Source organism: Manacus vitellinus, unplaced genomic scaffold (genome assembly GCF_001715985.3).
Source record: "Manacus vitellinus isolate BGI_N305 unplaced genomic scaffold, ASM171598v3 scaffold_9_pilon, whole genome shotgun sequence".
Lineage (NCBI taxonomy): Eukaryota > Metazoa > Chordata > Aves > Passeriformes > Pipridae > Manacus > Manacus vitellinus.
Window position 1 is genome coordinate 8,383,343 of NW_021940917.1, and position 26,921 is coordinate 8,410,263.

The 26,921-nt window shown below is 41.6% G+C and overlaps 1 protein-coding gene across 4 annotated transcripts in view; it reads left to right on the forward strand.

The window, feature by feature from the left end:
• The first annotated feature begins 1,766 nt into the window (after positions 1-1,766).
• PALM2-AKAP2 (PALM2-AKAP2 fusion) overlaps positions 1,767-26,921 on the forward strand; it is a 264,850-nt gene continuing 239,695 nt past the window's right edge. For 2 of the 4 annotated variants that reach the window (XM_029965378.1, XM_029965379.1), the window contains exon 1: positions 1,863-2,343. In XM_029965378.1, coding sequence (XP_029821238.1) covers positions 2,299-2,343 — 45 coding nt within the window. In that variant the 5' untranslated portion in view covers positions 1,863-2,298. Of the gene's footprint in view, positions 2,344-26,921 lie in introns of all 4 variants that reach the window. The other 2 variants (XM_029965383.1, XM_018086014.3) reach the window with 2 other exon arrangements.

The window sequence follows — 26,921 nt, forward strand, 5'->3', positions numbered from 1 at the left end:
TGCTTTCCTGAGTGGATGTTATATGGAGGGAAAGAGGGAATGGCCTAATGTGATGCATATCACACACCACTCTGGCAGCACATAGTGTGACTACAGGTCATGGAGTGAATAGGCTGCCCATTCCAGCTCCAGTAAGCACTGGGGCATAACCCTTGTCTTTGCTGGATATAGACTGTAGCAGAATTCCTCCCCTGGGCAAGGCTTAGCAGCAAAACATGAGAAGGGTATTGAAGGGATTTAATTGCATAGCTATCAAGCCTTAGTAGGAGTTGCCCATATATGTTCTCAGAGCACATGTGGGAGTATAGATGTCTGAATCCTGTGTGATGGGATATTTCAAAACCAGCTGTAGTAATACAAGTAGCAGTGCATGGACCTTTACATGGTAATGAAAAACAAACAAACAAAAAAAACCAACAAAAAAAGAGGTTTTGAAGAAAAACAACAGACTGACAGGGACCAAATAAACTACAAGACAGATGCTATTCAACAAATTACTTGAAATTGGAAGACTGAAAGAGTGTCCCAGTATCTAGCTGCAATTTCTGCATTTCCCTTAGCTGTGAGTCCAACACCCACTTACAGACACTGCCTCACTTGGGCTATGGCAATAAAACATTGCCTTTTGGCCACAGAGACTACTGGAATTATATAATGTTCTCAGTTTTCTGTACAACAAAGGACTTTTTTCCCAGAGGCAAAGCTAAGCAAGAAGTCACTTTTGACATCCTGTCACAAGACAAGGAGGCTGTGCACCAGTAAGGGAAACAGGACCAGGAGGTGAAAACACTTGAGAAAACAGCTGCACTGAAAAGCAGCCTGCAGCAAGAGTTCCTGGAGCTGGAAGTGGGATGGAGGTGGAGGATGTCTGGGAGAGGAGACTGTGATGTGTAAAGGTAAAATGCCAGGCTGGGTGGCATTTGAAAGGGCAAGCACATGGGAAGAAGCAGGCTGACTTCCGGATTGCTTTACTCCAAAATGATGGAGTTTTCCTGTCTTTGTCAGCATGAGGTTGTTACATCAAAATTATATGCTGTAAAATGCACTTTTGTTCCTCGTGGTAAGACAGCCCCAGGATGCCACAGTTAGCGCTCACTCAGCCCTCCATCTGGCACAGTGGCTGCTCTGGCTCAGAGACACCCCTCCAGTGTGCCAGCCCCGTGTCATCCTTGCAGCAGCACCCTGTAGGACTGGACTGGGAGTGAGTGGGGGGCTTCTTTGCTGTCTAGGAGAAAAGAAAGTAGATGGAAGATCATAGAAGTAAAAATAAAAATGTGAGGGTACCCTTGAAATCAAGGGTACCCTCATGATACTGGCTCAGGCGTGCCGTCCCTTCCTCACCTGCCTCCTCCTCTGTGTATAACACCAAGGTCTTCAGTCAGGTTGTTTGCATACACAGCCTTGTCACTTTTGAATATCTGATGTCAATACAGTCCTTTAACCTGCAATGCACGTTAATGCAGGGTGTGTGGACACCTTACGTCTTCCTTTCTATACACATGCTCTTCATTGCTTCTCTTAAGGGCTGCTCTGCAGCAGAAGTCTTTTGCGGAGTGCCATGTTACCACTGCATTCACAAGCGGCTGTGCGGTTCCCCTAAAGTCCATGCTCTCCCTCCTGCCACCCTGTCCTTTCCCTTAGCCAAACCTGCTTTAGCTTGAGGCTGTAGCCGCCGCCTGCCTGCCTGCCTGCCTGCCTGCCTGCCTGCCTGCCTGCCTGCCTGCCTGCCTGCCTGCCGCAGCTCCCTCTCCCTGCGCCATGTGCCACCGTCCTTCCCTCCCTGCTGTGCTGCTCGCTAAGGACATGCTGTGCCACAGCTGTCTGCTTCCTCTGCTGCAGTCAGGCAGGTTTGGATTACTGTGCACGCTACTGATGTCGAGCTCCTGTCGTGACCCAGCACCCCATAGGAGGAGCAAATGAGCTGAGACGTCAACGCAAAAAATTATAGCCATGCGAGCTATCCCTCTGCTCAGCTGCTTGGAGAGTGCATACATGGTTTGTGTGACAGCACCAGCACACAGAAGCAGCAATGAAATGCACTTAGCAATACAGCTGGGAGACAGGCAGCGAGGCAGGCACTGGTCCAGTGACTAAAATGATCTTACCGTGAGCCAGGCTGCAGTGCCTCCAAAAGTGGTTGACTGCTATACAGGAGCTCAGCTTTCTTTGCAATTACTCCAGTTCCCACCCGGTGACTGCAGTGTGAGCTCCGTTTTGGTTTTGCTTGCCTTCTTGTTTCTTCTATTTTTTTTCTCCCACCCGTCTCCCTCTCTCTCCTCCCGTGTCCTTCTCTCCAGGATGGCGGAAGCAGAGTTGCACAAGGAAAGGCTCCAAGCCATAGCAGTAAGTCAGTTTCATTTTACTTGCTCCTTTGTCCATAGCTGTGGGTTGCGGAGGGAAGGGAGTATTCCAGCGCAGTGGCTGGGAAGCACCCGGAGAGCCTGGCTTTTGCAAAGTTGTGTGTGGAGTTCTCTGTTCGGTAAATGAGTGGTTAACATCTGCTTTGCGGGATTTGGCGGAGAAAGAGGGCTCTGAGGAACAGCGTTGAGCTGACACGTGCAGAAAGAAAAATGTGAATGCACAGTGGCATGCTTAAAAGATTGATGATGGAGAAGAAAAGAAGGAGTAAATGGGGAGAAAGGGAGATTGTGGGAGAAAATGAGTAGTCTGCTGAAAATGTATTTTCTCACAGTGTGAGCTTTTGCTTAGCTGATTAAGAAGTTAAGCAAAAGGATCTGCTGAAGGGTGGCTTTTATTGCAGAAAATAATTGCGATATTACTAATTTTTAAGACAAACACAGACACTGCATTATCAAAATGATGTAATTATTTGATCTACTAGTTAAACTGTCACCTCAGCTCCCTAGCTGAGAACATGCCTTCAAATTCCCTTCTGAGTTGCATCCTGCCGGGGTAAAACATAGGCAGGATTTAGCCCCATTTTAGCTTTAACTTTTGTTTTCAGATTTAGTACAGTAATTTGGACTGAGCCATGAGCTCAGCTGGTGCAGACCTCTGAGAAATGTGGGCACTGATACCTGGTGAGTATTGGGCCTGGGTGTTTAGAATCTACCATCATCCTGGCATACAGAAATTGCCAGCTCATCTTCTAGCATGTCACAGGCACCATGTCAAAAGGCCTGTGTTTGTGTGGGCACTGCCAGTCTGACAGCCCCATACAGCCTGCCCTTGTTAGAGTGACACCCAGCTCTTCTTCCCCATGGCAGAGATGTTGATGCAGCTGTGCCAGTCCCAGAGGGATGGCACGGTCTGTGCCAGGGACTGCACACCTGGAGGTCTGAAGAGAAACAGAAGATGGCAGAGCCCGCATGGGTTTTACATTCCCTTCCCAAGTTCCCCCAGTGATCAACAGATGCTACATTTTTCTGTAGCCAGCACAGGTTACAGATTTCCTTTGTAGTGTAAGAGGAATGGCTGCTGCTGCGGCGGCTGCTGCTGCTGCTGCTGTTGTTCCAAGATATTTGCTTGATGTCTACTGTTCTTCTAATAGTTCCATGGAAATTTAAAGTAACCAGATTTAAAACTAAGTTTGTGGGGGTTTTTCTCTCTAAAATACTTCCTGTGAAAGAGCAAATGGTATTATTTGATATGGGGAGGGGGCAAGCTCTAACTAATTAATTTTCAGGCAGGAGAAAGTAGATGCATATTTTTAAGCTGGGTCACAGTTTTCTGTCAGCATAGGCATTGACATATCTCCAAATGGAAACACCAGGAATGTTCCCCCAGAGGCAAGCCTCACCACTACCTGTGATTTGGGACCCCTTTATGGCAGAACTGTACTGCAGCGCTGCTCCATGTATTGCTGCTCTGCATAGCTCTGAAAAACTTCCATCGCCACATTAAAAAAAAAAAAGCTTTACATTATTGTTGTTTCTTTTGAGTGCTATATGACAGAACACCAAACCACACCCATTTCCATGTGGTGTCCTTAAACCTTTCACCAGAATAGATAAAGTGCTCTGCTTCTTAGTATTTTGCGTTTCACACCAATGAAACCATTATGGATTTAGAATTATCACCTGGTGTATTGCAGCTTTTACAGTAGGTTTATGCTGGTGTAAGAGAAGACCTTGAGAAGCTGGATCTTTGTTTTCTATACATATTTCCTTTTGGTTTCTATTTCTGGCAGTAAATAAAACACAGTATAGCAATGTGTGCAGTTAATTAGATTGAAATAATTTTACTTCAGCATCAAAAATATTCAGCCTTATTTTAAGCTTTAATGTGGGTCCATGAACTGACTTGTTTGCTTACCACTCTACAGAGCAACAGGTTTTCCATATAAGCTTGTTAGGTAACTTTTCTCCTGTGCTTTGGCTGCTGCAAATGTTTGTTAGAATGCAGAGAAGTTTACTTCTAGTGTAAGCTTTGCTCCATCAGAATGAGTGACATGACACAAGTTAGACATTTCTCTTCTGCCACCGGTCAGCTAAAATAAGGTCAGTCCTCAAATGTTGCCTTTCTCAGAAGCAGAAAGACATGGCATTTCAGTTCAGCTAGGTGTTTCCTGTATTTTAACAAGATGTAGTATCTCACTGAGATGAGCAGAAGCTTACTCCAGCATTCTTTGATCACTCTGATTGCATACTAGACTTACAGAAAGAAATCCACTTACCACTGGGTTGTCTACACTCTGTTGCCTATACATTGTCTTCCATAATCACCATGGAAAATGAGTTTGTGAGGAAGATGTGCAAAGTAATTTTTAAGTATGCATCACTGAATATTTAAGGAAAACAAATCAAAACATGGAAATATGGATTTTTACACCAGAAGGCTGACAGCTTTTGAAGAGTTTGATTTTGTGCTTGATTTTATTACTCTGACTTACCACAGTTTTAATACATATCTCTCTGACACAGAGGCAAGTGTCAAGGGAAGAGGAAAAGAAGGAGTTTACTGTTAGGACATTAATATAAACCTCAGTGAACGTGAGTTAGCCACTTGTTTTGTCTGCAGCAAGTACTTTGCAAGTACACAGCAAGCCTCTCTGTGCATTCTTCTTCTATCTGTAAAATCTAAATAATGGACTTTGCCCTTATGTCAGAGTTGTTAGAGATGCATGTAACATTGAGCAGTACTTGGATGCTATGGTTTATCAGGGCAAGAAATACCAAAATAGTCTTAAAAAAGTAGAATGTGTGATTCTAAAAACAGAAGTGTCAAATGTATATGTTTTTAATGCCATTGACGTGCTTAAGCTGTGATTTTCAGATCTTTCTGAAGTCCCTGTAATTCACACACTGACTGTAGCAAGACAGAGCATTGTGCAAATCTGGTTTGAGAAGTGGGGAGATGTGAGACAACTACTGAAAAGCAGAATCCAGTTCTCTCTGCTTAGGAGGAAAACATAAACTCTGTGTCCTGGAGGATCCTATGATGACCAGGAGCGGTTGGTTTTTTGACCCTTCCTTGAGCAGAGCCCACATCACATCTCCCCACTTGGGTATCATGCATATTACAGATATGGGTGAATTTTTGTGTCATGAGACAAAATTGTCTGCTTGGGCCTGACCCTAAATCACCACAGCATCCATCTGCTGCTCTACCAGCAATGGAAGTGAGTAGTGCCCATTCTTAATGCTGTGGGAAGATGCCATCAGGACAAAAGGGAGAGGTTAAAAGAGGAGTTCTGCAGCCCTCTTCTCTCTGAGCTTGTTCCTGTATAGAACACTTAAGTGTTTGCATCTGCTCTTTTCCTGAAGTGGATTGATGGGTAAAATTTTGGGTAAAAAAAGGAAGCAATTTTTGGCTTTAAAAAATATGCCTGCTGCAAGTTGCTTAGAAGTTTGGAATGCCAATAGCCCTAGAAGAAGCAGGCTTGATGGGGGCAGGTGCGCTAATTTATCTCATTTCGGATAGATAAACTGCAGGGCTCCACAATTTATTATATGGCCCCTTCTCTGTTACTGCAGAGACAGTGATCTAAACATAGACAAGCATTTATGAAACATAAATATTTTCTGTCGCTTATCTAATAGTCATAAAGCTGTGAAGTGGCACTGTTGAGTCTGTATTGGTGCATCTGGGGTACAAATGCACATATGATGCAGTGAACATGCATTACCTATACATCAGGTGAATTAAAGGCAATCATTGAGGGACAGCACTGAGGAGAAACCATCAACTAAAGCACAGGAGTTGGAGAAGGTTTTCAGGTTCAAGAGATGTCCAGCCTAGAGATTCAAGTGGGGAACTACTCTACTGATTCCTTACCAGATAAAAACAACAATGGTGGTCACTGCTCACTAGTGCCCAGCTCAGAGTAGTTCAACTAAAGAAGAGTAATCACTGACATACAAGTAGCCACGTCAAAGATGTCAAAGACCATTTTGGCTTTTTCTATGAGATGATGCATTTGTTGAGCTGGATCTAACATTACTCAGATGTCATCAGGAGGTTGACTTGGTATGGCAGGACACTGTTGTTTAAAAATAGCCCCCTCCTGTATCAGTGTGGTCTGCCTTAGATGGATTAAGGACTGGCTTTCTGACAGGCCTCAAAAAGCTGCTGTTAATGAGGGAGACTGCTGTTCCTTGACAGCAAAGGCAGGGAAAGCTTATAGGAAGCAGCTTTTCAAGGCTGGAAGGTGTCCTCTATTTGTACTTTGATGCAAATGAAAATTGTTGGTGTGCAGGTAAAATAAAGAGTGCTAGAGGAGTGAAGAGGGCAAGTTGGATTACTTGGTAAATGGGGTTTTGCATTTAAAGTAGTCCTTCACATGTGCATGCAGCCAGTGTTAGGAGAGGCCAGTGCAAGTCTGTGCATCCAAATTTAGGGTAGTACCAGCCTAGTACTGCAGAAGAGGGCTCTGCAGTTTGAGCAGCACTGCCTTTCACAAGGAACAAGAACTAACGTGGCTGGTAATTCAACAGGGGTGAGGACAGGATCCTTGTCCTGCCTAGGAAATTAGTTTCACACCAGTTAAGCCTATAGCTGAGGTCTTAGAGTTGTCCCAAAAGGGAGATGTGTATTCATGTTTACATATAGTATTTCACTAATTTCTTAATAGGCCTTTGAGAATAGTAATATAATTATGTTTAGGAAAGACAGTACTGGTATAGTTTCATTATGACAGTTGTTGTTAAGCTCAGCATTCTACATTTCTGGGTTGGACACTCAACAACTGCCATGAGTATCATGTGCTGTGCGTAGATCTCAAAAAATTTATTGACAGAAAAGCCAATATCTCTTCTGCCCCTCCCAACCCTACTACTGTCTATTACTCTACAAAATGAAAACTCATGACCAGTAGATCTCATACCCAGCGTCATTTTACCGTAATACTCCTCTAAAATTTTTGTGAATCCTTCCAGAGAACTTCATTCATGAAAATTAGAAACTCCAGTGCTGAGGATCACTTAGTAACATGTGGCAAATTCACTTAATAAACAGTTTACTATTGCTGTGATGACTTAATACACTAGTTTCCAATTCCTTCATTTAGAAAGTAATGTTTTTGTCCTAATGTTAAGCATGGGATCAAATCTGTCTGAGTTCAGTTGCCTTCAAACCTAAAGCCTGCAGGAAGAAGAAAAAAGACAACAAGATATGGAAAGAGTAAGCTGCTTGGAAAATAGGTGAGTGAGAAGAATCTGCAGAAGTCATGAGTGTTACAGAAAGAGAGGATAAGTAAATATTACTCACATGTTTTGGCACAAGAATTAGTACGTATCTAAGGAGGGTAGCAGTTGTGGACAAAACAACCCCAAAAAAACAGTCTTTCTGTAGTGAGTTGTTAAAGCTGTAGAGCCCCACTCTCTGGGATGTAGTGGATGCTGAAGAGTGCACTTGGGCTTGAGGACAAACCAGGCATGCTTATGGAAATGGAATCCATGAAGGACTTTCTCATTAGAAGCAGCTTTTGCATTGCAAATTACTAAAGGCTGGCAGAGAAATCTAACGTATTTGCCGTGCTGCTGGTTCTGCTTTAGGCACTATACTGGAATGGAGCACAGGCTAGATGGTCTAATGCAGTGCAGCCATCTCAAACACATTCCTGGAGTAACCAAATCCGTCAGTTTTGGCACTAAAGAAAGCCCCCATTGCCATTCATCATGAAGCTTATTTGAATATTGCTGCTGCATAGTTTAATCCAATTTTCCATTCCCATTTTTCCCTCATTATGTCATTTGCAATATTTGTGGCTCTGATTAATCGCAGTCATTCTGCTGTCATCTCATTCCTCAGTGGTCCCAACATCCAAGTACCTGAAAAAGAAAAAATCCTACTGTAGCTGTCGTCCTTTTACATTCTGAGCTAGAAGACCTGAAGGCTAGTGAGACCTTAACATATTTCCAGAGTACTCGATGGTGAGGAACACCTGGTGGAGTTAGGAAGAGTCTACATCCTGCTGCAAATACTTCCAGGGGTAGGTTTAGTATGCGTAAGCTAGGGATTGGCAAAAACTAAATCTAAATGAGATCTGTATTGTGAGCATGTAATGAACCTGTGAGATTCTTGTGAATCTCAGTGCAAATCAGCTGTGGGCAAGGAAGTGTTGTGTTTGCTTTGCTGTAAAGGATGAAGAGATCTGCACACAGATCTGCAGCACTACCCTGGACTGCAGCAACACCATGAGTCAGCTTCATGTCAGATCAGACCTTGCACAAAGAAACCCGTGCAAGTACAGTTGTACTTGTCTTTACTTCTGGAGCACATAAAACACTAGGAATTCATGCACAGTGTAAGAAATGTTATAGCCTTTGCCCATTTTAAGCCGAAAGTCAAAGAAGAACGCCCATAATGTCTGAAAACTAAAATTACTGTCTCAAAATTTATCAGTATTTTTGTTTTGGGAATATCTACATGACAGCAAGAGAAGCACAGATGTGATGAAAAATATTTCTGTCAAAGTATGAGTGAAAAGTAGGTACAAATAGAAACCAAAAACCAACTTGCTCCTGCGAAATTTCTAGACAGTTTCCAGACTTACCCAAACTCAACTGTTTAAATTTAGAATTGTTTCCACAGCACATTCCTAGCCCTTAACACATCACCAACATCTCTTGAGCACAGACATGAAGCTGAGATACTAGATTTTGGTTTGTGCCTTTCAAATTATATTTTGAAAAAGAAGTTGAAAATAAGTGAAAAGGGTTTGTGATTTTTTTGGTGTTGTTATTTTTAAGCCTATGGTAAAATAAAATAGTTGTGAAAGATTTACATTTTTGGAAATTATTGAAAAGCTCTAGCCTGGTGTGTAACTTTAAGGACAGATGCCACATGCCATGATATCAGTGGCATAGATGTTCATCTGAAGTCAGAGGTTAGACTTTGAGATTTACATGCCATGCTAAAAGTAATGGGTTGCTGGGTAGCTGGGTTGAGGGTGGGATGGGCCTGGAAGCCTCTCCTTGAGTACTCTTGCTCTTCCAGGGATCACTCCTTGTATCTAACTCCTTACCCACTTTACAAATACAGTTTTATTCTTGTACAGAATGATGTGTATTCTTTCATCAGCTGAATTATTGCAAAGTATCATCCCCAGCAAGATGGTTGGTCTGCTGAGTGCATTTGGGAAAGCATGTACTGGACTATGCATGTGTAGTAAATTATTAATCATTACATGGCTCTCTCTTGAATGGTACAGGAGCACATGCTGAGCCTGTGTGTGCTGAGGCAGTGGTCAGTCAAGGATGCCTTTCAGGAGTAGTACTTGGAACCAGAGGGATGCTGCACCTGCCTCTGGCCCTAACTTCCCTAGCACATAAAAATATTTTCTGTTGCAAATATTGCAAATTCTGATTTGAGAAAGCCACAGGGTTGCAGGGGTTAATAACATTACCCAACAAGGCAGTTAAATGGGTATGGCCTTTTGGCAGTTGCACACCAGTCCTGCGTAGCTCTTGACACACAGATGCTTTTTGTTACTTAGCTGATTTCCAACAAGGTTGGATGCTGGAGGCATGTAAAGCTTTCTTCCTCTTTGCCAGTTAAAACAAATGCTCTCTGTGCACAAAAAAAAAGGCCACCAACCAATGCAGTCTGGGGAGCTCTTTTTGGAAGGAGACAGACCTGCCCTCATCTCTGAGTTTCTGCCCTTTACAGACGATTCAGAGCTCAGGTTGTTGATTTAGGCAGTGCTCATACTGTTTTAATTTGAGCTGCCAGCATAATTTGTCAGGATCCACAGACAACAGTCAGCAGGGTGGGGCTCAGCCCCTCTGCAGTTCCTAATAATAGCAGTCACTGGCAATCAGATGGAGATTTGGGACAGCAGAGATGTGCTCAGATTTTAAAAAATTACATACCTTGAAAGAAAGCCTTCATTTCGCCAGCACATGACTAAATGAAAGGTGCTTTCCAGCCTTTTGGGGACATGTCATTGACAACTCCTCTGCTTCAGCCATGTTCCTTTGGCATGTAGAGTTGCAAGCTGCACTGCAGCAGAGGGAAGTAACCTGGGCAAGTAATGGCTGAGGAGACCCCATTAAGAGCCTGAGTACTGCAGACAGAAATTACAAGCCAGGTTGCCGTGTAACTTACTGCGAGAGGAGGGAGAGGTGAGCAGCCCGTAGCTCTCGCTGCAGTCACACAGCTGCAGTCTCTTTATGGCAGCAGCAGCAGGAGGGGGTGCAGAGCTGAGATTACTCGGAGGTAGCGGTGGTAAAGGCGAGCGTCTGGCCATTAACCAGCTGAGTGCCAGCATCAGAATGACTGGTCTTTCCCAGCGGGCTTCCCAGAGGAAAGGGGTACACCAGCACATACATACTCCTTCCTTGCTAACCTCTCGTGGAACAGCTCTGCTCTTCACCACTGTCAGGTCCTTCGAAAAACTTACGCTGAAAACCGTGGGGTTTTTAGGATCCCCAGTCATCCAACTGTTTCCCGTTTGAAGCATAAAGCAAGCATTTGGCATCCAAGGTGTCACTAAATTTACAGTAACTGCAGCACAGAGATTGTCTCATACCCTGGCTTTGGTACAAAATTGTTATCTTGAATGTGTTGGCCAGTTCTGGCAGCCCTGTGAAAGTAGTATTTGAGAGTTAATCCTTATCTCTTTTGAATCACAACGTACAATGACATAAAAAGTAAGGCTCAGTTGTTTATCATGTGTTTGTTCTTAATAAATATAAGCATATGCAAGCACTTGCTGCATTTTAGAGAAATAAACTCCAGCAGAAGACCGAATCAGCATTTAAAGCTGCGTCTTAATCCCTACTTGTGGTAGGGATAACTGCTGAATTAGGAATGTACATAAACTCATTCCAGCATCACCAAGAACTTAGTAAGTTGTTCTGGTAAAGGAAGCAACTTATAACTAACCAGGAAAAAAAAATCTCAAATTTTTAAAAAATAAAATAAAGAATAGGCGAAATGTAACAACTTTAAGAACTGTGTCCCTCTATCAGTAAGACATTTGGAAGTATCAGCTCCTTTTGCTAAATTTAAAGTTGTTATTACTGAAGTTTCAAAACATACAAAATTTAGACTAAAATCCATATAGGATATCTGAAACTCATCTGTGAAATAGAGACCTGTTCATACTTCTCATGCTTTCAGTTATCAGCTTCCCAATTTTCAGAGGAAAAATAATAGAGTTGAAGTGGTTTATGAGTATTTTTGTCCTTATCATGTGTGACATTGCTTACAATGCTGATCAAGGTGTTTGATGAGACTGATGTGTCACAGACCTTCTCCTTTGTGAATTTCTCAGCAATTCATGGGACAGAATGTATATTCCAGAGGACTTGTTCCAGAACCAATAAAGTTTACAACACAAACAAGCATTTACATTAATTTTTGGGAGGGCTTTTAAAACAATATCATAATTCATAATTCTGAAGACAAGGGGTGTTTTAAAGATTATTCCATTGCTGAGAAGGAGCAGATAGAAAACCCTGCTGAACTGGGGAAAGCTGGTAGTAGTTTCCTCTTACAATACTGCCACAAATCTCAGAGCACTGGGGGAATTCCCCTCTCCATTTGGCCCCTGTCTCTTGGGACAGCACTGTACCATCCTTCCTTGCCTGAGAACTCACAACCCATAAAAGCAATCCTGAAAGGCAGATATAAGGAACAAATGGTGGTATTTTGCTGGTCCTAGTACCTACAGCTACAGTTTCTACTTCTTGGTCTGTGAGATTTTAGAGTAAATGGCTGTTCGTGCTGAAACATATTAGAAAACAAAAGCCATCTTTGGTCTGCATTACTTTGAAAACACGTGCTCCTCGGTAAAATAAATCCAAATTACATTTGAATGGATAACACTGACCATGGGACTGTGAGCAAGTCATAGGTGGCTGATGGAATGGTGCGAAGGTCCAAAAAGATCAGATGGCCCTGGTTATATACTGTCACTCTCTGTATGGATTGTAGAGTGGTTTAACTAAGCTCATCCATGTGCCATTGAAGACCAAAGAGGTGTCAGACTGTGTGCCTCTCTGAGCTGCCGTGGTACTAGTGAACTCACCAACATAAAGCAAAACCTCCAGGGCTTGTGGCATGGATCATCATTTTGGCTGAGCTGGAGGAGGTTCCAGTGAGAAGAAGGTAGACTTGGTTTCTCATTGACATTGTTGTGTAGGTCACATCTCTGCCTAGATGAAGCTAACAGGTTGTAAAAGTGGCTGGAGAACAAAAGCAAAAATATATACACCAACATGGTGTCTTCAAAAGAAGGATTCTTAGCACCTGGTACTTATCACCTGCTGGATAGCAGTACTGAAGAAAAAGTGATAGTGGATAATGCTGTGAATATTACTCAGCAGTCTCATCCTTCATGGAATAGACATGATAGATAGGTAGATAGGTAGATAGGTAGAGAGATAGAGTGATAGATAGATAGATAGATAGATAGATAGATAGATAGATAGATAGATAGATAGATAGATAGATAGATAGATAGATAGATAGATAGATAGATAGATATGTGTGGTGTATGTGTATTTATATATATATAAACAAAGGCTGATATATGTATTCAGGAACATTACTCGTTAGGCCCATGAAATGGTGCTTTGGTCAGATCCATGCTGGATATTAGTGTCCTAGAAAGCCATGGGCAGAATGGAGAAGAGTCCAGCAGAGTCAAGAATGATCACAAGTGGAGGAAAGAGACTGCTGAGGCAAGACAGAATTGTCTGGCCTGGTGAAGAAAATACCAATGCTTACCTGATCTTGTTTAAGGGTAGGAAGAACTTTCTGTATTCCTTCCAGGGAAATCACCAGTATTTTTGCTTGTTCTCAGATGTTTCTCAGTCAACCAGCTTACATATTAAAGGGCTGACATACGGATGCTTACAGAGAACAATTTAATGCAACTGCGGTGGCAGAAATCTGAAGGTGGGTTAGTTTACTTTGTGTTTTGGATAGGCTAAGGGTGTAGTAGTCAGGCACTGGAGTTCAGGTACATTGGGTAACCTGATCAGATCTGAGTACATAAAATTACCTTTTTTATTGGATGTAGACCACCAGTCCCTATTCTTTTTTGCAGTTGGACCCTATTCTGCTTCCAAGCAAGTTTATAGAAATTTTGCTGCTGGTCTCACTGGTGAGCAGGAACAGGCCCTTAAGTGTTCACACCATTTCTGACTCTTTGTCATCATAAAAACTGCCAGATATTTGCCAGATAAGACATGTAAATCAGACATCCTAGGACAACCAGGTATAAAGCTGAGGATAAATAAATAAAGTGGGCTTCAACATTTGTCTAAACTTGAGAGCTGCATGTTTTTCCACTCATCACATACTCTTATCAGCAACACAAAGGCACAGTTAGACAGTGGCTAAACTCACCAATTGAAAGTTCAGTTTTTTGTGCAAAAAAACCCCAACAAACTAGATTCTAAACTCCTTGTTCTTGCTCATCCCCAGGAGAAAACCAGTTTTGGTAGCTTGGTTCTCATAATAGCCATTGCTCTTGACTTCAATACCCTTTGCTTTCCATACTTTAACTATACTTTGCAGGGAGGTGCTTTTTCAGTTGAATCTTTTTCAACAGAAGTTTTTTCTCTTGGTAGGAATGTTACCAACAGAAAAAGAAAACAAAAAGAGAGAGAGAGAAAAGATAGTAACATCTATTTTCTCTGTTCAGGCAAGGAGAGGAAAATAATTTAAAAAGAGGAGATATTTTCAGTTTCAGTGAAACCATGTTTGCAGTTTCTTTGTTGATCCTGGAAGGTGTGAAACTATGAAGGCTTAGCAAGGTGAAGTTTCCCTAATGCTCTACCTAAAATCAAATGAGATGAGAACCCTGCCCTTCAGCTTGTGTAAATTAATGCAAGCAGAAGTAAATCATCAATACTGTGACTTAATTTCAGTGTTTTTCTCTTTGCCCAACCCAACTTGGTTTTGAGTTGCCTTTGCAAAGCAATGCAAAACTTTGCACTGAAAATTTGAACCAGGTCGTATCTGGGGGCAGGAAAACAAATAGTGCATAATCTGTGGGACAAATAAATTGTCAAAGGCCTCTAGAAAACTCAGCTTCAGGCAAGGCATTTTTTTGTGGCTACATCTTGACCTGTTATGTGCAGAAAGCCTTTCGGCATGCATTAAGGTAAGGCAACAGGTTCTCAGAGTATAGCACAGCTTTATAGATGTATCTTTCTCTATTTCTATGTTGTAAGACAGCTCACATCATGTTTAAGAAACTGATCAGAGAGAGCCTTTGTTGCTGATGTGCTGTTAGTTTGCACTCCCATTTCAAGCTGTTTCTCCTTTTTTAGCAGAATTCTTTATAAAGCCCCACTTAAACCATGAACAATAAGCACGAACAATAACCATGAACTATTGGTTTGCTTGTGAATATATTGCTGAAGCATTATGTGTTTCCAGTTGCAGTCTGGAATTGCAGATACTGGGTACAATAGAGTGCAAAGGTGGCAAAGCTGGTGACAACCTCTTACTGTGTCATAGCAGAAATTATCCTCCTGAGTTTTATAGTGTTACAGTAGTCACACTGGCATGTGATTTAACAGCTCCTCCTTTTAAGACCAGGTCTTCTCCCTTTAACAAACATAATAAAACTCTCTTTTGGCTAGTTGAGAAATATCAACCGTGGTTTTGGTTGGTCCAGGAGTTGGGCTTTTTTTTACGGTGAAGTGCATCACAATCACTGTGTAAATGGCATTCAGCATTTCAAATTGTATTGCCTTTCAAAGGTGACCATAGCGTATTCCGTCTACAAAATGATGGGAATATTTTCCTTGGCTGAAAGACATTGAATGAATAATTACAATAATTTAGGGCATACCTAAGTCATACAGTGAAGTACCTACATCTGTACAAAGATGCACATCTGGCTTTTTGGTCTGCTGGGTATCCAAAACGTGTCCTCATTGTGACAAATCAGATTATTGGAATGGATCTACAACAGATATCAAAGGTAATGGAAACAAGCTGGTAACTTGCTCCAAGATCAGCAGAGAGCAGTTAAGATGAGCACAGCTGCCTCTGCACAGTACTGTGGTGTATGGCATCCATTAGCTCTCATCTGACTCAAAAATACATGCCGAAGAGCCTTACTCAGTAAACTCAGCATGAAGTCTAAACTTTTGTTTCAGAAAGGAGGCAATGCAGTTGTTTATTATTCTCCTTAGTGCCCTTATTCAGACATTTTTTCCAACCAACCATCATCACAAACTTGAGGCGGTTTTATTTTATTTTATGTTGCTCTAATGAGGACCAGCTATCTACCCACTTTTTTCCTGACGCACAAGTGAGAGCAAGATTGGCAAAAGTATCCAATAACTCAATGCTCAGCATGAGACATTTTCAAAGCCTGCATTTTTCAGAAGATAGGTTGTTGTGTGGTGCTTCAGATATCCAGAATCTTGTATCTTGTATTGATGTGAAAGACATTGGGAAACTTCAGCGCATCTGACTTTTGCATCTACCAGACATCCAAAGCAAATCTGCTTTGTGGAAGTTTCACAAGTGGCAAATTGAACATTAACACACAGTTCGTGATAGGGAAAAATTGCGCCCACTTACCCTGTTAACACAACGTGGTTGCATCACTGGTCTTCATGCTTTAAATCGATATTTGTTTCAGTTTCTCCTATGAAACACAGATAAAAGAAAGGAGGGAAACCATTTCTACTCAGTAGTAAGGAATACAAGGCAGGCCATTGGAGTTGACAGCATTGGTCATGCAAAAAAAAAAAGCACCACACCTCACTCTCTAATAGTTTTGGTTTGTCCCTAAATTACTTAAAGGGTTTTTTTGTGTCACTTGAATTTGTGTCCTTGTCCTTCCTTACAAAATGTAGATTGTGATACTTATTGTTGAACAGGAGCAACGTGAAAACCATCTACATCAAGTCTAAACAGTGCTTTGAACATGGGACTTCAAGCACAAGTATTTCCCTGAGCTTTAATATTCTGTCTCCAGCAGCTGATGAAACTTGATGCTACAAAGGAGGCAAAGAAAACCCTGTTACATTGGGGTTTTTTTGTTGTTTTGGCAATGGAGAAGTCAAAAATCTCAATTTTTCATTACTGGCATTATTAGAGCAGCACCAGCTGAGGTCTACACTCGTTCAGAGGACCAGAATTTGCATTGAACATAGGTCTGCTGACTCCAGTACACAGACACCTGAAACCAGGAATAAACCCAAGTTCAGTCCTGCTGATGTGGCTGTTTTCCTTCTTGTTCACATTCATGGTCACTATTATTGTTTACCTGGTCTGATTTAGTGGGTATACGGGTGGGCCTTGCTAGTACCTTTGCAATGAGGGATAGAGTTCTGAGGCTGATAGATCATCACATAAAGTACATATTACAGCATTGGCCCTGACCTGCAGATGTAGGAGACCGTCCCAGGGATGTGGAGGTGATGCATGCTGGGTTTGGGAGTCTCCAGGTCGTACTCTGACCCACATGAGCAGAATAACCCTACTGTGATTGGGTCCAGGTGAGTCACATGCCCCCTGAGGGTATATAAAGGGGGTTTTTCCTTCTAATAAAGGATTTGGCTGTTATAAATCCTAACGCTGCGTCATGTCTTATTATATTATATTAATAAGCCATATACAGGGGCAGTCCCAAGCACATGTAGAGGCTGGGCAGAGGATGCATTGGGAGAAGCTCTGAGGCAAAGGACTTGAAGGTGTTGGTGAAAGAGGGGCTAGACATGAGCTGGCAATGTGCACTTGCAGCCTAGAAAGCAAATCATATCCTAGACTGCATCAAAATCAGCATGGCCAGCAGGGCAAGGGAGGGGATTCTGCCCCTCCACACTGGTGAGACACCACCTGGAGTACTGGATCCAGCTCTGAGGCCCTCAATATAAGAAGAACGTAGACCTGCTGGAGTTTGTCCAGGGGAGGCTATGAAAATAATCAGGAAACTGAAGCACAAATGGAATGGTTTTAAATTGAAGGAGGGACATTTAGATTAGATATTAGAGGAAATTCTTTTCTGTGAGGGTCGTGGGACATTGAAACAGATTGCCCAGAGATTCCCATCCCTGGAAGTGTTCAAGGCCAGGTTGAACAGGACTTCGAGCAGCCTGGTGTAGTGAAAGGTGTCCCTGCCTATGGCAGAAGGGTTGGACCTGGACCATCTTTAAGGCCTCTTCCAACCCTATTCATTCTATGATTCTGTGAATAACACATTTCTTTAGAGCATAAAGCAAGAACATCCCCTCACAGTCTAACGTGACCTAGGAAATAAATAGGTTGCATTTTCATCTCTTCAGCAACAGAACCTATGGACATAGTTTCATTTCTCTCTCTTTCTGTTTTAGTTCACAGACATATCTAAAGATACTGCCCCTAGGTAAGTAATAACCCTTAGAAAGAAAAAAACCTCATTTAGGCTGTGAGTAAAGAATGACTTTAGGAAGGAGAAACGTAGATGGAAATATTTTCAGCTGTACAGAACTATTCTGTCCAAGTCATTACAAATCACATAACTCTGGCGTGTATTTTTAAAAACCTCAGCAGTGAAATGGATCGGTTTTGCCTCTGACTTCCAAGCTGTGAACTTGGACAGGTGGTGGGAAATTTTGAGTTTTTTAAGACTGCTAGGATTCAGAGAGGAAAATCAAAAAGGTGAAAGTGTTGGCACCAGTTTCCTAGCAATCCTCTTGGAAGAAAGAGAGCGTTTTCAAGCACCAGCAGTTACCAGGACTGTCAGCCAGATAGCTGCTCAACCAAGACACATCCTCGCAACAAACTGTGGTAGAAGAGTCATATTTTATTAGTATGTATGTCTTCTCTGAATGCCAATTGTTCAGCACAGGACTGCAGGGAAGATCATTATGGCAGACTTTTACTTGGCAAAAGTTACATCAAAAAAGAAGACTTTTTTTTTTTATATCTCTTTCTGTTACAGACAATTTCTTATAAATGGCAGAGAGTATTACTGCCATTCCCACTGAATGCTCCATGTGGGCCAAGAAATGCTCTTAACAGTTTGTTTAGAGAAGTATTTCTAAACCTTCTTCCTTTTCAATTAATTCATGCAAATTAGATCTTTGGCCTCTACTTGCTATTTCATTATCAAACACCAGAGTTTGTGAATGTGACTGAACTATGTTTGTTTCTTTATCAAACTGACTCGATCAGATTTTTTTCTACCTTTCTTCTTTACTTCTGACATTGGTGTGCTTTTGAACTAAGCACTGTAGCAATCCCATGCTGTGCTCTAGCATGGCAGCTGGCCATAGTGGAGACAAGTAAATTCATCTCTTACAGGTATTGCCTGATGGTTCAAGCCCAGCAAAGGTTGTCATATTTGGATGGCAGTCAGGACCCAGCTTGATGCAGCATAAAAAGCACCAAGTAGCAATGTACAGTGGACGAAAGATACTTTACTCTGGAAAAATCCATTGTTCACCACCGTGCTGTCTTTCAGGGTTTGCTCCTTCCCCTTCATAAGAAAACTGAAGAGCTTGTATAGCTGTTTTTTCATTCTTCGCATGTCTGTAGTTGCACATTTTTAATATTACTCCTTACTGTTTGTCATGTTTCTTTTATTCCCCCATGATCAATCTGGATTGAAGTTTCTCTGCAGAATGCAAAGTCTTGACCAGATTTGCAGAAGAATTCAACATGCAGCGTACAATAGGAAAGGGTTTCAATGAAAGATGCACCCTTCAAAAAAGAGACTGTTGTGGCCCCTCTGCCTTATCATTTCTGTATGGGATGGGTTATATTCTCGTAATATACCTCTAAATGTAGTGAACATGTCTACATAAACTCCTGGTGGGTGGATCCCATCTGTTTGCCACACTATAAGGAAACATTTTAGAAACGTAAAGGAAAAGAAAGTTATAAATGTTCCCGTCCTTACACCCTGTCCCAGCTTCTCATTTTCTCATCTTGTTTGATGTCTGTCTATGCAAATACCAAGACTGAAATTAAGCTCGTTTCTCAAATTTTTCTTTCACTTTTTTTCTTTCACTTCATGTATCTCTTACCAGCATTTGAAACTCTGTCTCTCAGATTTCCTTTGGAAAGACTAAATAAAATACATTCTTTTTGTACTTACTTGCTAATAAACTTTTTCCTTGTGTAATGCAGTCTCTTCAGGCCTCTCTGTTTCTGAAGAATCAACTACAAGATACAAGAACCATCCATAGCAATTACCAGATAAATTTTTCTCATATCACACTTTAGAGGAAATTATTCCAGAGGAAAATTCTTGGCAAGCTCACTGTTATAAATACTGCTTAAAGTAGTTCCTGATTATAGGAAAATGAGAGGGGAGAGAAAGCTTTGCAGGGACTACTGTCTTCTCCACCTTTAGATTGTACACTGATGCAAAGGACTTGTAAAAATACTATGGAAATTTGAAAAAGAAAATAATGTATATCTGAGCAAGAGTTAAGATTTAATTTGCATTCAGTCACTTCCTTGGCAACTCTATTGCTTTAAACTTATCATCCTTGTTTCCTGATGACAATGTGTTACTGACATCAGCTTAAGCTGATGGCAAAGATATTACCGATTTAGAAAATAAACTGTCATCGAGCGGAAACGATCTGCCTTCGACAGCGCAGTGCACACCAAAGTGCCCAGCTGGAGCTGTGGAGTCACAGCTTTACCATGACTTGTGGGACCAAAAGGGATCACAGTGTGGTAAAAGAGGTGTGTTCATCCTTGCCAGTTTGCATGGAAGATTATGATTGTATGTTGGTTCCATAATGAAGGGGAGATTTAGCTTGTAAAATGCAGATAATAAAAAACACACTGCGATATTTTATACACTTTTTAATTCTTTTCCACAGTTGGATTACACTTGCACCTCTTCCCTGCATTCATTAAGACTCCTAACTTCCTTTTTTAATATGAAAGCTGAGATTCTCATGTAGTCATAAAACATAGCCTTTAAGAAAAATAGGAGATAATTGTGAAATTTGCTACAAAATCACAAGAGCTCACAAAACAGAACTAGCCATAATGTTGTTTGATATTCCTCCTATGCATAGTCCACAGTGACATTCAAAACTTTTGCTAGCAGATGTGCAGAGGATATGATCTGGTTTTAACAAGGAGAGGTTTAGTTAAGTGTCAGAAACTTGCCCTTTCAGACCTAAACTGCAAATGGACATTTAAGATGCAGAGCTACAACTGCAGAAGACTCCTTTCATAGTGACCACATCTCAAAAAATAACTTTTGCAGGATAAAATACAATTGAGTTGTAGCAATGATGGAGTTTACATATGAGTAAAGATTGCTGTCTGTTTCCACATGGAAAACCAGTAGGGGATATAAATAAATCTTAAGTTTTGTCTCCTCATTTGAGGCTTCTTTGTATTATTGTAGTGCACATGGTAGCACCTAAGCTTCATTGTGGCCTCAGAGTAATTCAGAATTTTCTTACAAAATTTGTTGTATTGCACGTGATAACAATAAGTCTGATTTTAAAAATTAGCAATGCCCTCTTAAGCTAATGCGTCTGTGCTTTACTCTCTGCTCCAATTTATCATCTCATAGCAGGTTGAATGCACTCTTCTCTCTCAGGGTATTTGTTTAGCTTGACAAAGTATGACCTTACTTACACTGTGACTTGGAAAATATCTGTTGGGATACCACATTGCATATGACAGTCTTTACAGGCCTCTGCAGGGACGTACCAATTATATGGAAGTACTTGAGAAATAATGGTTTCCTACAACAAATCAGATAGCTTTGTGTATCCACAGAGCTAACCCAGATTAGTGAGTACTTTTCACATGTGGTGCAGGGAGAATTTACTCTTTCCTAGTGTAACACAGGTGATTCTTCACCATGAGATGCCACCTCAGCTCCTCTGTCATCAAACTATGATTTGAATGTTGAGATAACTGGCACAGGAAGGTTTTCCAAGTTTACAGCTGTGATGACACCATGTGACAGCTTCTCATTCAGGAAGGGAGATGAAAGTGCTAGGAATGAGCATTGTGTTTTCTTATGTCCCACAGAAAAGGCATTTTGTCTTTTTAAAGACAGAACAAATTTCAGTCTAAATTCTCTTTGGTCTTTACAAGGCTTGTTTCATTGCATTTAAGAGAGCTCTAGGAAAGCGCAACATGCTGTCTACAAGAAAGGTAACTAGGCAGTGCTGTTTTCTGGTTTTGAGGGTCCTCTGGGCATTGCTGTGATGCAGAATTAGGAAATGGAAAGACTGAGAAAATTTTAAGTCATTAATGTTTCAGAGCACTCCTGTAGAGTATGATGCTGTCCATGATCTGCAGGATTTAACAGACATGGCAGTGGCAGAGCAGAGAGACAGGCAGAATTTGTGGTATTTTGCTTTATCCAAGATAAACAGGAGAGAGATGGTATAGCAGAGATCTGAATTTTACCTGAAACATCAGTGATTGAAGAGGCTAAGACTCTTTTGTTTGACAACATATCACTCACATCAAAGAGGTCAGTGTTAGGGAGTTATTATCTAACACTTCAAGTTAGTATTGCTGTCCTCAGTATTCCCCTCCCTACCAGAGCTGAGTAGCAGTAGTTCTGTGACATCAAGGTGGTAGATGCACAGTGTTGCAAGGTGAGCTTCACAGCATTTAGGGACCACTGGGCAATAAGACAAACTCACCCTCTTGTGTGCACATTCATATCTAGACCCACAGAGCTCTATTGGCTCTCTGTGGCTAACAAAAATGGTGGGAATCAGCACGAAAGTTTCTGTGGGCAATGTAAAGCCTCGTTGCTGGACAGGTCTTTTGAACTCTCTGTCACACAGAATTGAAGTGACTGACTGCTCATCTACCCTGGGAATACCAAAAGGACAACCTAAAAAAACCTCTAGCAACAGTTCTTCCAACTGGCTACCAGTACAGAGCCAGGATGGACTGCTCTTTCAGTAAAGAAACCCTCATTGTGCCAAGTGCAAGAGGTTAACCACTACAAAATGACTCTTTGCTAGGGACTCATGCCATCAGCAATGTCTTCTAGCCACCCATTAGCAAATAACAGTGTTCTTTGTCATCCTCATCGTGCACTTTTTTCAAATACCAGGGAGTTTTGCCAAGTTATCAGTGTGCCAGGCACAGAGGTGTTGCAAAGGAACCATCACAGGGCAGGCAGTCATGGCACAAAAGTCTGCAATATGAAGCATGCAGTTCAGCAAATTTGACTGTTTGGGGTTGTTTCTTTTTGTGGTGAACCAGTTAAGTCACTGTCCTTCACAACTGGCTGACTGGGTTTTAGAAGCCATTACAAGAAAATATTAGCAATGCACAAACAACCAAGTGATCTGTCAGAAAGCAAAGAAAGATGTTTCTGTAAAGAAGGTATAGAAGACAAAATTTTCTAATTGAGTGGGGAAGAAATCTGTACTATTTGTCCTTTCTAAGAATCTATGGAAAAGTGAATAAATTATTGTTTGCAACTCCTTTTATTATTCTGTGCAGCTGCAGGAAAGGGCTGTATAATTTATGTGCATTCTTGAACTGAGGTTTGTGGTCTGGTGACTAGACATGGTAAGAGGACAAGAATTCCTCTCACTCCACAGAGTTTCAAAGATTCTGATGTGTCCTTTCAAGAATAAAAAAGAAACACTTTATCCCAAAAGTAAAAGTTCATCTTTCTTGTTAATCTGATGAAATATTTTACTACTAGAAGTAATTTCTTTCTTTTTGATTAATGTTTTATTAGATAGTGTGATAATATGAAATACAAACATGGCTTGTGGAGTAACTTAGAAGTAAAAATGTTAATTTTTTAATTCCTACAGTGGCCCCCACTTGAGTCATACTGTGTGTTCATTAATCATCATCATCATCATCATGGCTAGGCTTCACGAATGAAGATTTGAGAAGAATTCTATCCACACTTGCTACAAGCACGCTGATGGCAAAAAAGGCCAATGTGAGGTAGACAAGTCTGGTTGCAAAAGGCACAGCCAGCATGCAAATGTCAATTTGAACACACCTTTAAAGGCAAGTGTGTGCCTTTGTCTCTTTATTTACCGCATCAGAAGATGCCCGTTAGCCATGGTTAACCAACCGTGTGAAGGGTGGAGATGAGCTTTGGTTAGGCCACCTTTTTTAGGCCCCTCTCCGTGTGGAGCAAGCAGTGCTCTCCTTGAAAAAGGCTGCTTGGTCATTCAGGATGTTGCCAAACAAGACTGTCATCTCTGGGATCAGTCTCAAGCGACCAATACGCTGAACTGCCTGCATGCAGGGTTGGGTCTGCGGCTTCCAGTGCACCTTTACTTGCCACTTGATCCCTTGCCTGTCACTACAGGGCTTTACAAATGTGGATATATCCTTCGAGCCTGCGCAGTGGATTTTTTAGGTGAGGCACAGCATGCGCAGAACTGGTCCCACCCTTTACTCCTAAGGTTTATCTGCCAGGGCCTAGCGAGCTTGGATGGTGGCACCGAGGTCCTCAGGATGTAGATGTAATTAGAGTATCCTTCTCTTGGATGGATGGCTTTACAGGGCTAAGTGAGCTCCATCTGCCCAGTTTGGGATTAGAGTTGTCCTTCTCCTAGGATGACTGCTGGAAGGCTGGCGAGCCCATCCTGCCCATGAGTTCATTAATAACTCTTCCGTATCTTCCTTCCCATCTTATAAAGTGGACACATAGCTAATTTCCCTACTATGGAAGTACTATATGATGAAATGGAAAATTGGGTTTGTGGGCTGCATGTCACTCACAGGCCAGTTTCTTTTGCAGGTGTGCTGTATCAGGTATTCCCTAAGGGGGACACAGACTCTAAAAGAGACCTTAAAAGTAGCATGTAGCTACATAGAACTACCTCATACCTCAGTGACATCCATTGGTGAAGATGTCACTCATCATCACTCTGGCTGAGCCCTGAGCAATGGTAGTTGAGTATGGCATAGAAACCCCACAGCGTACCGTGTTTCATATGCCAGTGACATTATGGGTCAGAAACTGTCATTTTCTAATGCAATTTTACTTTCCTGTCAGGCAGGAACTGACAGTTGTTAAGAGAAAACATGTCAAGCAGCCTAGAGTACCCAAACTTTTATGAATCCCAGACCATAACGAAGATAAAATTTGCTTAATTTTTAATAGGATCAGACCGGAATGGATTGGATTAGGATCAGCAATTTCAAGAATACCTCATATATTCTGTTATATCATGTTACACGTATGCAACTGAAGTGTTTAGGAGCAGAGGTGTACAACTACGTGCTCCAAACTCAGCTGCAGCCCTGAGGAGGTGACAACAACCACATTCGTGACATGTTCTGCTAGAGTTTCCACAGTTAGTGGAATGAAAAACCCCTGTCCTCCATTTAAACCAACTGGTCAACTTTACACTGAAGAAAACATGTCAGAACAGAAACACAGCTGAGGAGCAATGTAGCTTCTGTCAAGAAGGCAGTTACAACCAGCTGGAAGCAGTATTTCCTGCAGTAGTGAAGTCCTTTGGAAAGCAGATATGTATCTGTGTCTTCATTCGCATAGGTCATAAGTGACCATTGCTTTTGGAAGGTGAAAACTGAGGCTCCAGGAAAAATGTATGTGAAATATTCTGCATTTACTGCATGAATTTTTATAAAATCTTCTGACAAGTTTTACCTTTAAAAATTAAACTCTGTAATAGATAATACTTATTCCTATATAACCAATTAAAAAGAGCAAAGAGACATGCTTAGTGGTAACTATAAGGGAAAGAAGTATTTTCTGAGGATGCTGTCAGTGTCTCTGCGTATAAAATGGAGTGCAAGTGATTGCTAGACATGTGGAGCCACCACCCCTCTTCATGAGTACCTTTACCCAACATAAAGATTCTGCCAAATAACAAAACTTAATAAGAGAATAGGAGGTGGACAGATTAAAGTGTTAGTTTGATTGGGAACATCTGGGAAACAGAAGATAATGTTCCACAGACTTGTCTTTTGATTGATTGCTGAAAATTATTTGCAAAGCTAAACCAGTGCAGGAAGCTTGATACAGAACATGAAAAAATACCCTGTCTTTGCAGTAGCTGCACTCATTTGTTGTCATTTTTAAGACCTGTGACTTAGGCTGAATATCAAAAAGCTTTGCAGTTATCTTTATTTATAATGTAATGTTTTTAATGCACAGGTAGGTGTTAGACAACTTATTTGCATGACATCTATGGAAAAACTGTTGGTTTTGGCAACCTGCAGGGTAGTTCAGGCCTCTCTGATTCCACATGACTATCCATAATCACAGAATCACAGAATGGCTAAGAATGAAAGTGACCACTGGAGGTCATCTAGTCCAACCTCCACATTCAAGCGGCATGCACTAGAGCACATTGCACAGGATTGTGTCCAGATGATACTTGAATATCTCCAGTGAGGAAGACTCCACCACCTCTCTTGAGTAGCCTGTTTCAGGGCACAGTCACCCACACTGTAAAGAAGTTCTTCTCATATTTAGGTGGAACTTCCTGTGTTCCAGTTTCTGCCCATTGCCTCTTGTTCTATGACTTGGCAGCGCTGAGAAGAGCCTGGCTCCATCCTCTTGACAGCTTCCCTTCAGATACTTGTAGACATTGATGAGGTCCCCTCTCTGTTGTCTCTTCTTCAGGCTAAACAGGACTAGCTCCCTCTGCATTTCCTCGTGAGAGAGATGCTCCAGTCCCCTCGTAGTCTTTGTAGCCGTATGCTGGACTCACTTCAGGACCATCATGTCTCTATGCAGTAACACTATCTCGATCATCCATACACTTCCCTCATGCAGAAACCTCCAGTTCTGTGTCAGTTAATTCCAAACCACAGAGATACTAAGTTAAAATAATGTCGTTATATGTCATTTTCATTTGTGAAGCAGCTGAAATGGTTGGGGGGGTTATTATGCCAGAATCAATTACTTCAGTTTAAAAGGTCTGTTTTCAGGGAAATCTTCAAGCCTGGCTGTAGTGGAAAGCATAAGGTCTACCTGCAAAATTTTGCTATCATACGTGCTGCACACACATCTGCAGCAGTGTGAAAGGCACAGAGGAAAAAGCCTTCAAGTTCATCTAAAGTATGTAACTTACTAGCACACATGTAACTTCTTCCTGTAGATAGATAAACCAGTTAGTTCCCTGTTGGGCTTAGTGGGGCATAGAGATGGCTATCCTGCCTTTGGAATTGGTCAGAAAGCAATTGCTTATCTTTGGAGTCAAACATGGGCTTCCCCTGGCACTACAACACTCTAAGTTAGATTTTGGGTTTGTGCCACATCTACAGCACATGCCCATGACAGCAGTCCCAAAGTTGCATCTCCCTCTGGGACCTCCCAGGAGAGCCTTAAGGCTCAACTGCCTTAAGGAAACCCTTGGTTGACCTTAACGTGGGGAATGAATGTTCCTTGGAATAAACAATTTGCAAAAGGAGGCTACTAATAGCAAAACCTCAAAGGCTCTTGCACAACTTCAGAAGAAGGAAGCTGGTGCTTTTGACTTTTCCCAGCTTTGAGTCTTCTGGGCGAAATTCAACAAAGGAGCTGTTGACATCCACACTCAGAGTGGCTTGTGATGTACTCCTGGTGGGAAAAAATTACATTCTTGGGTTTCATA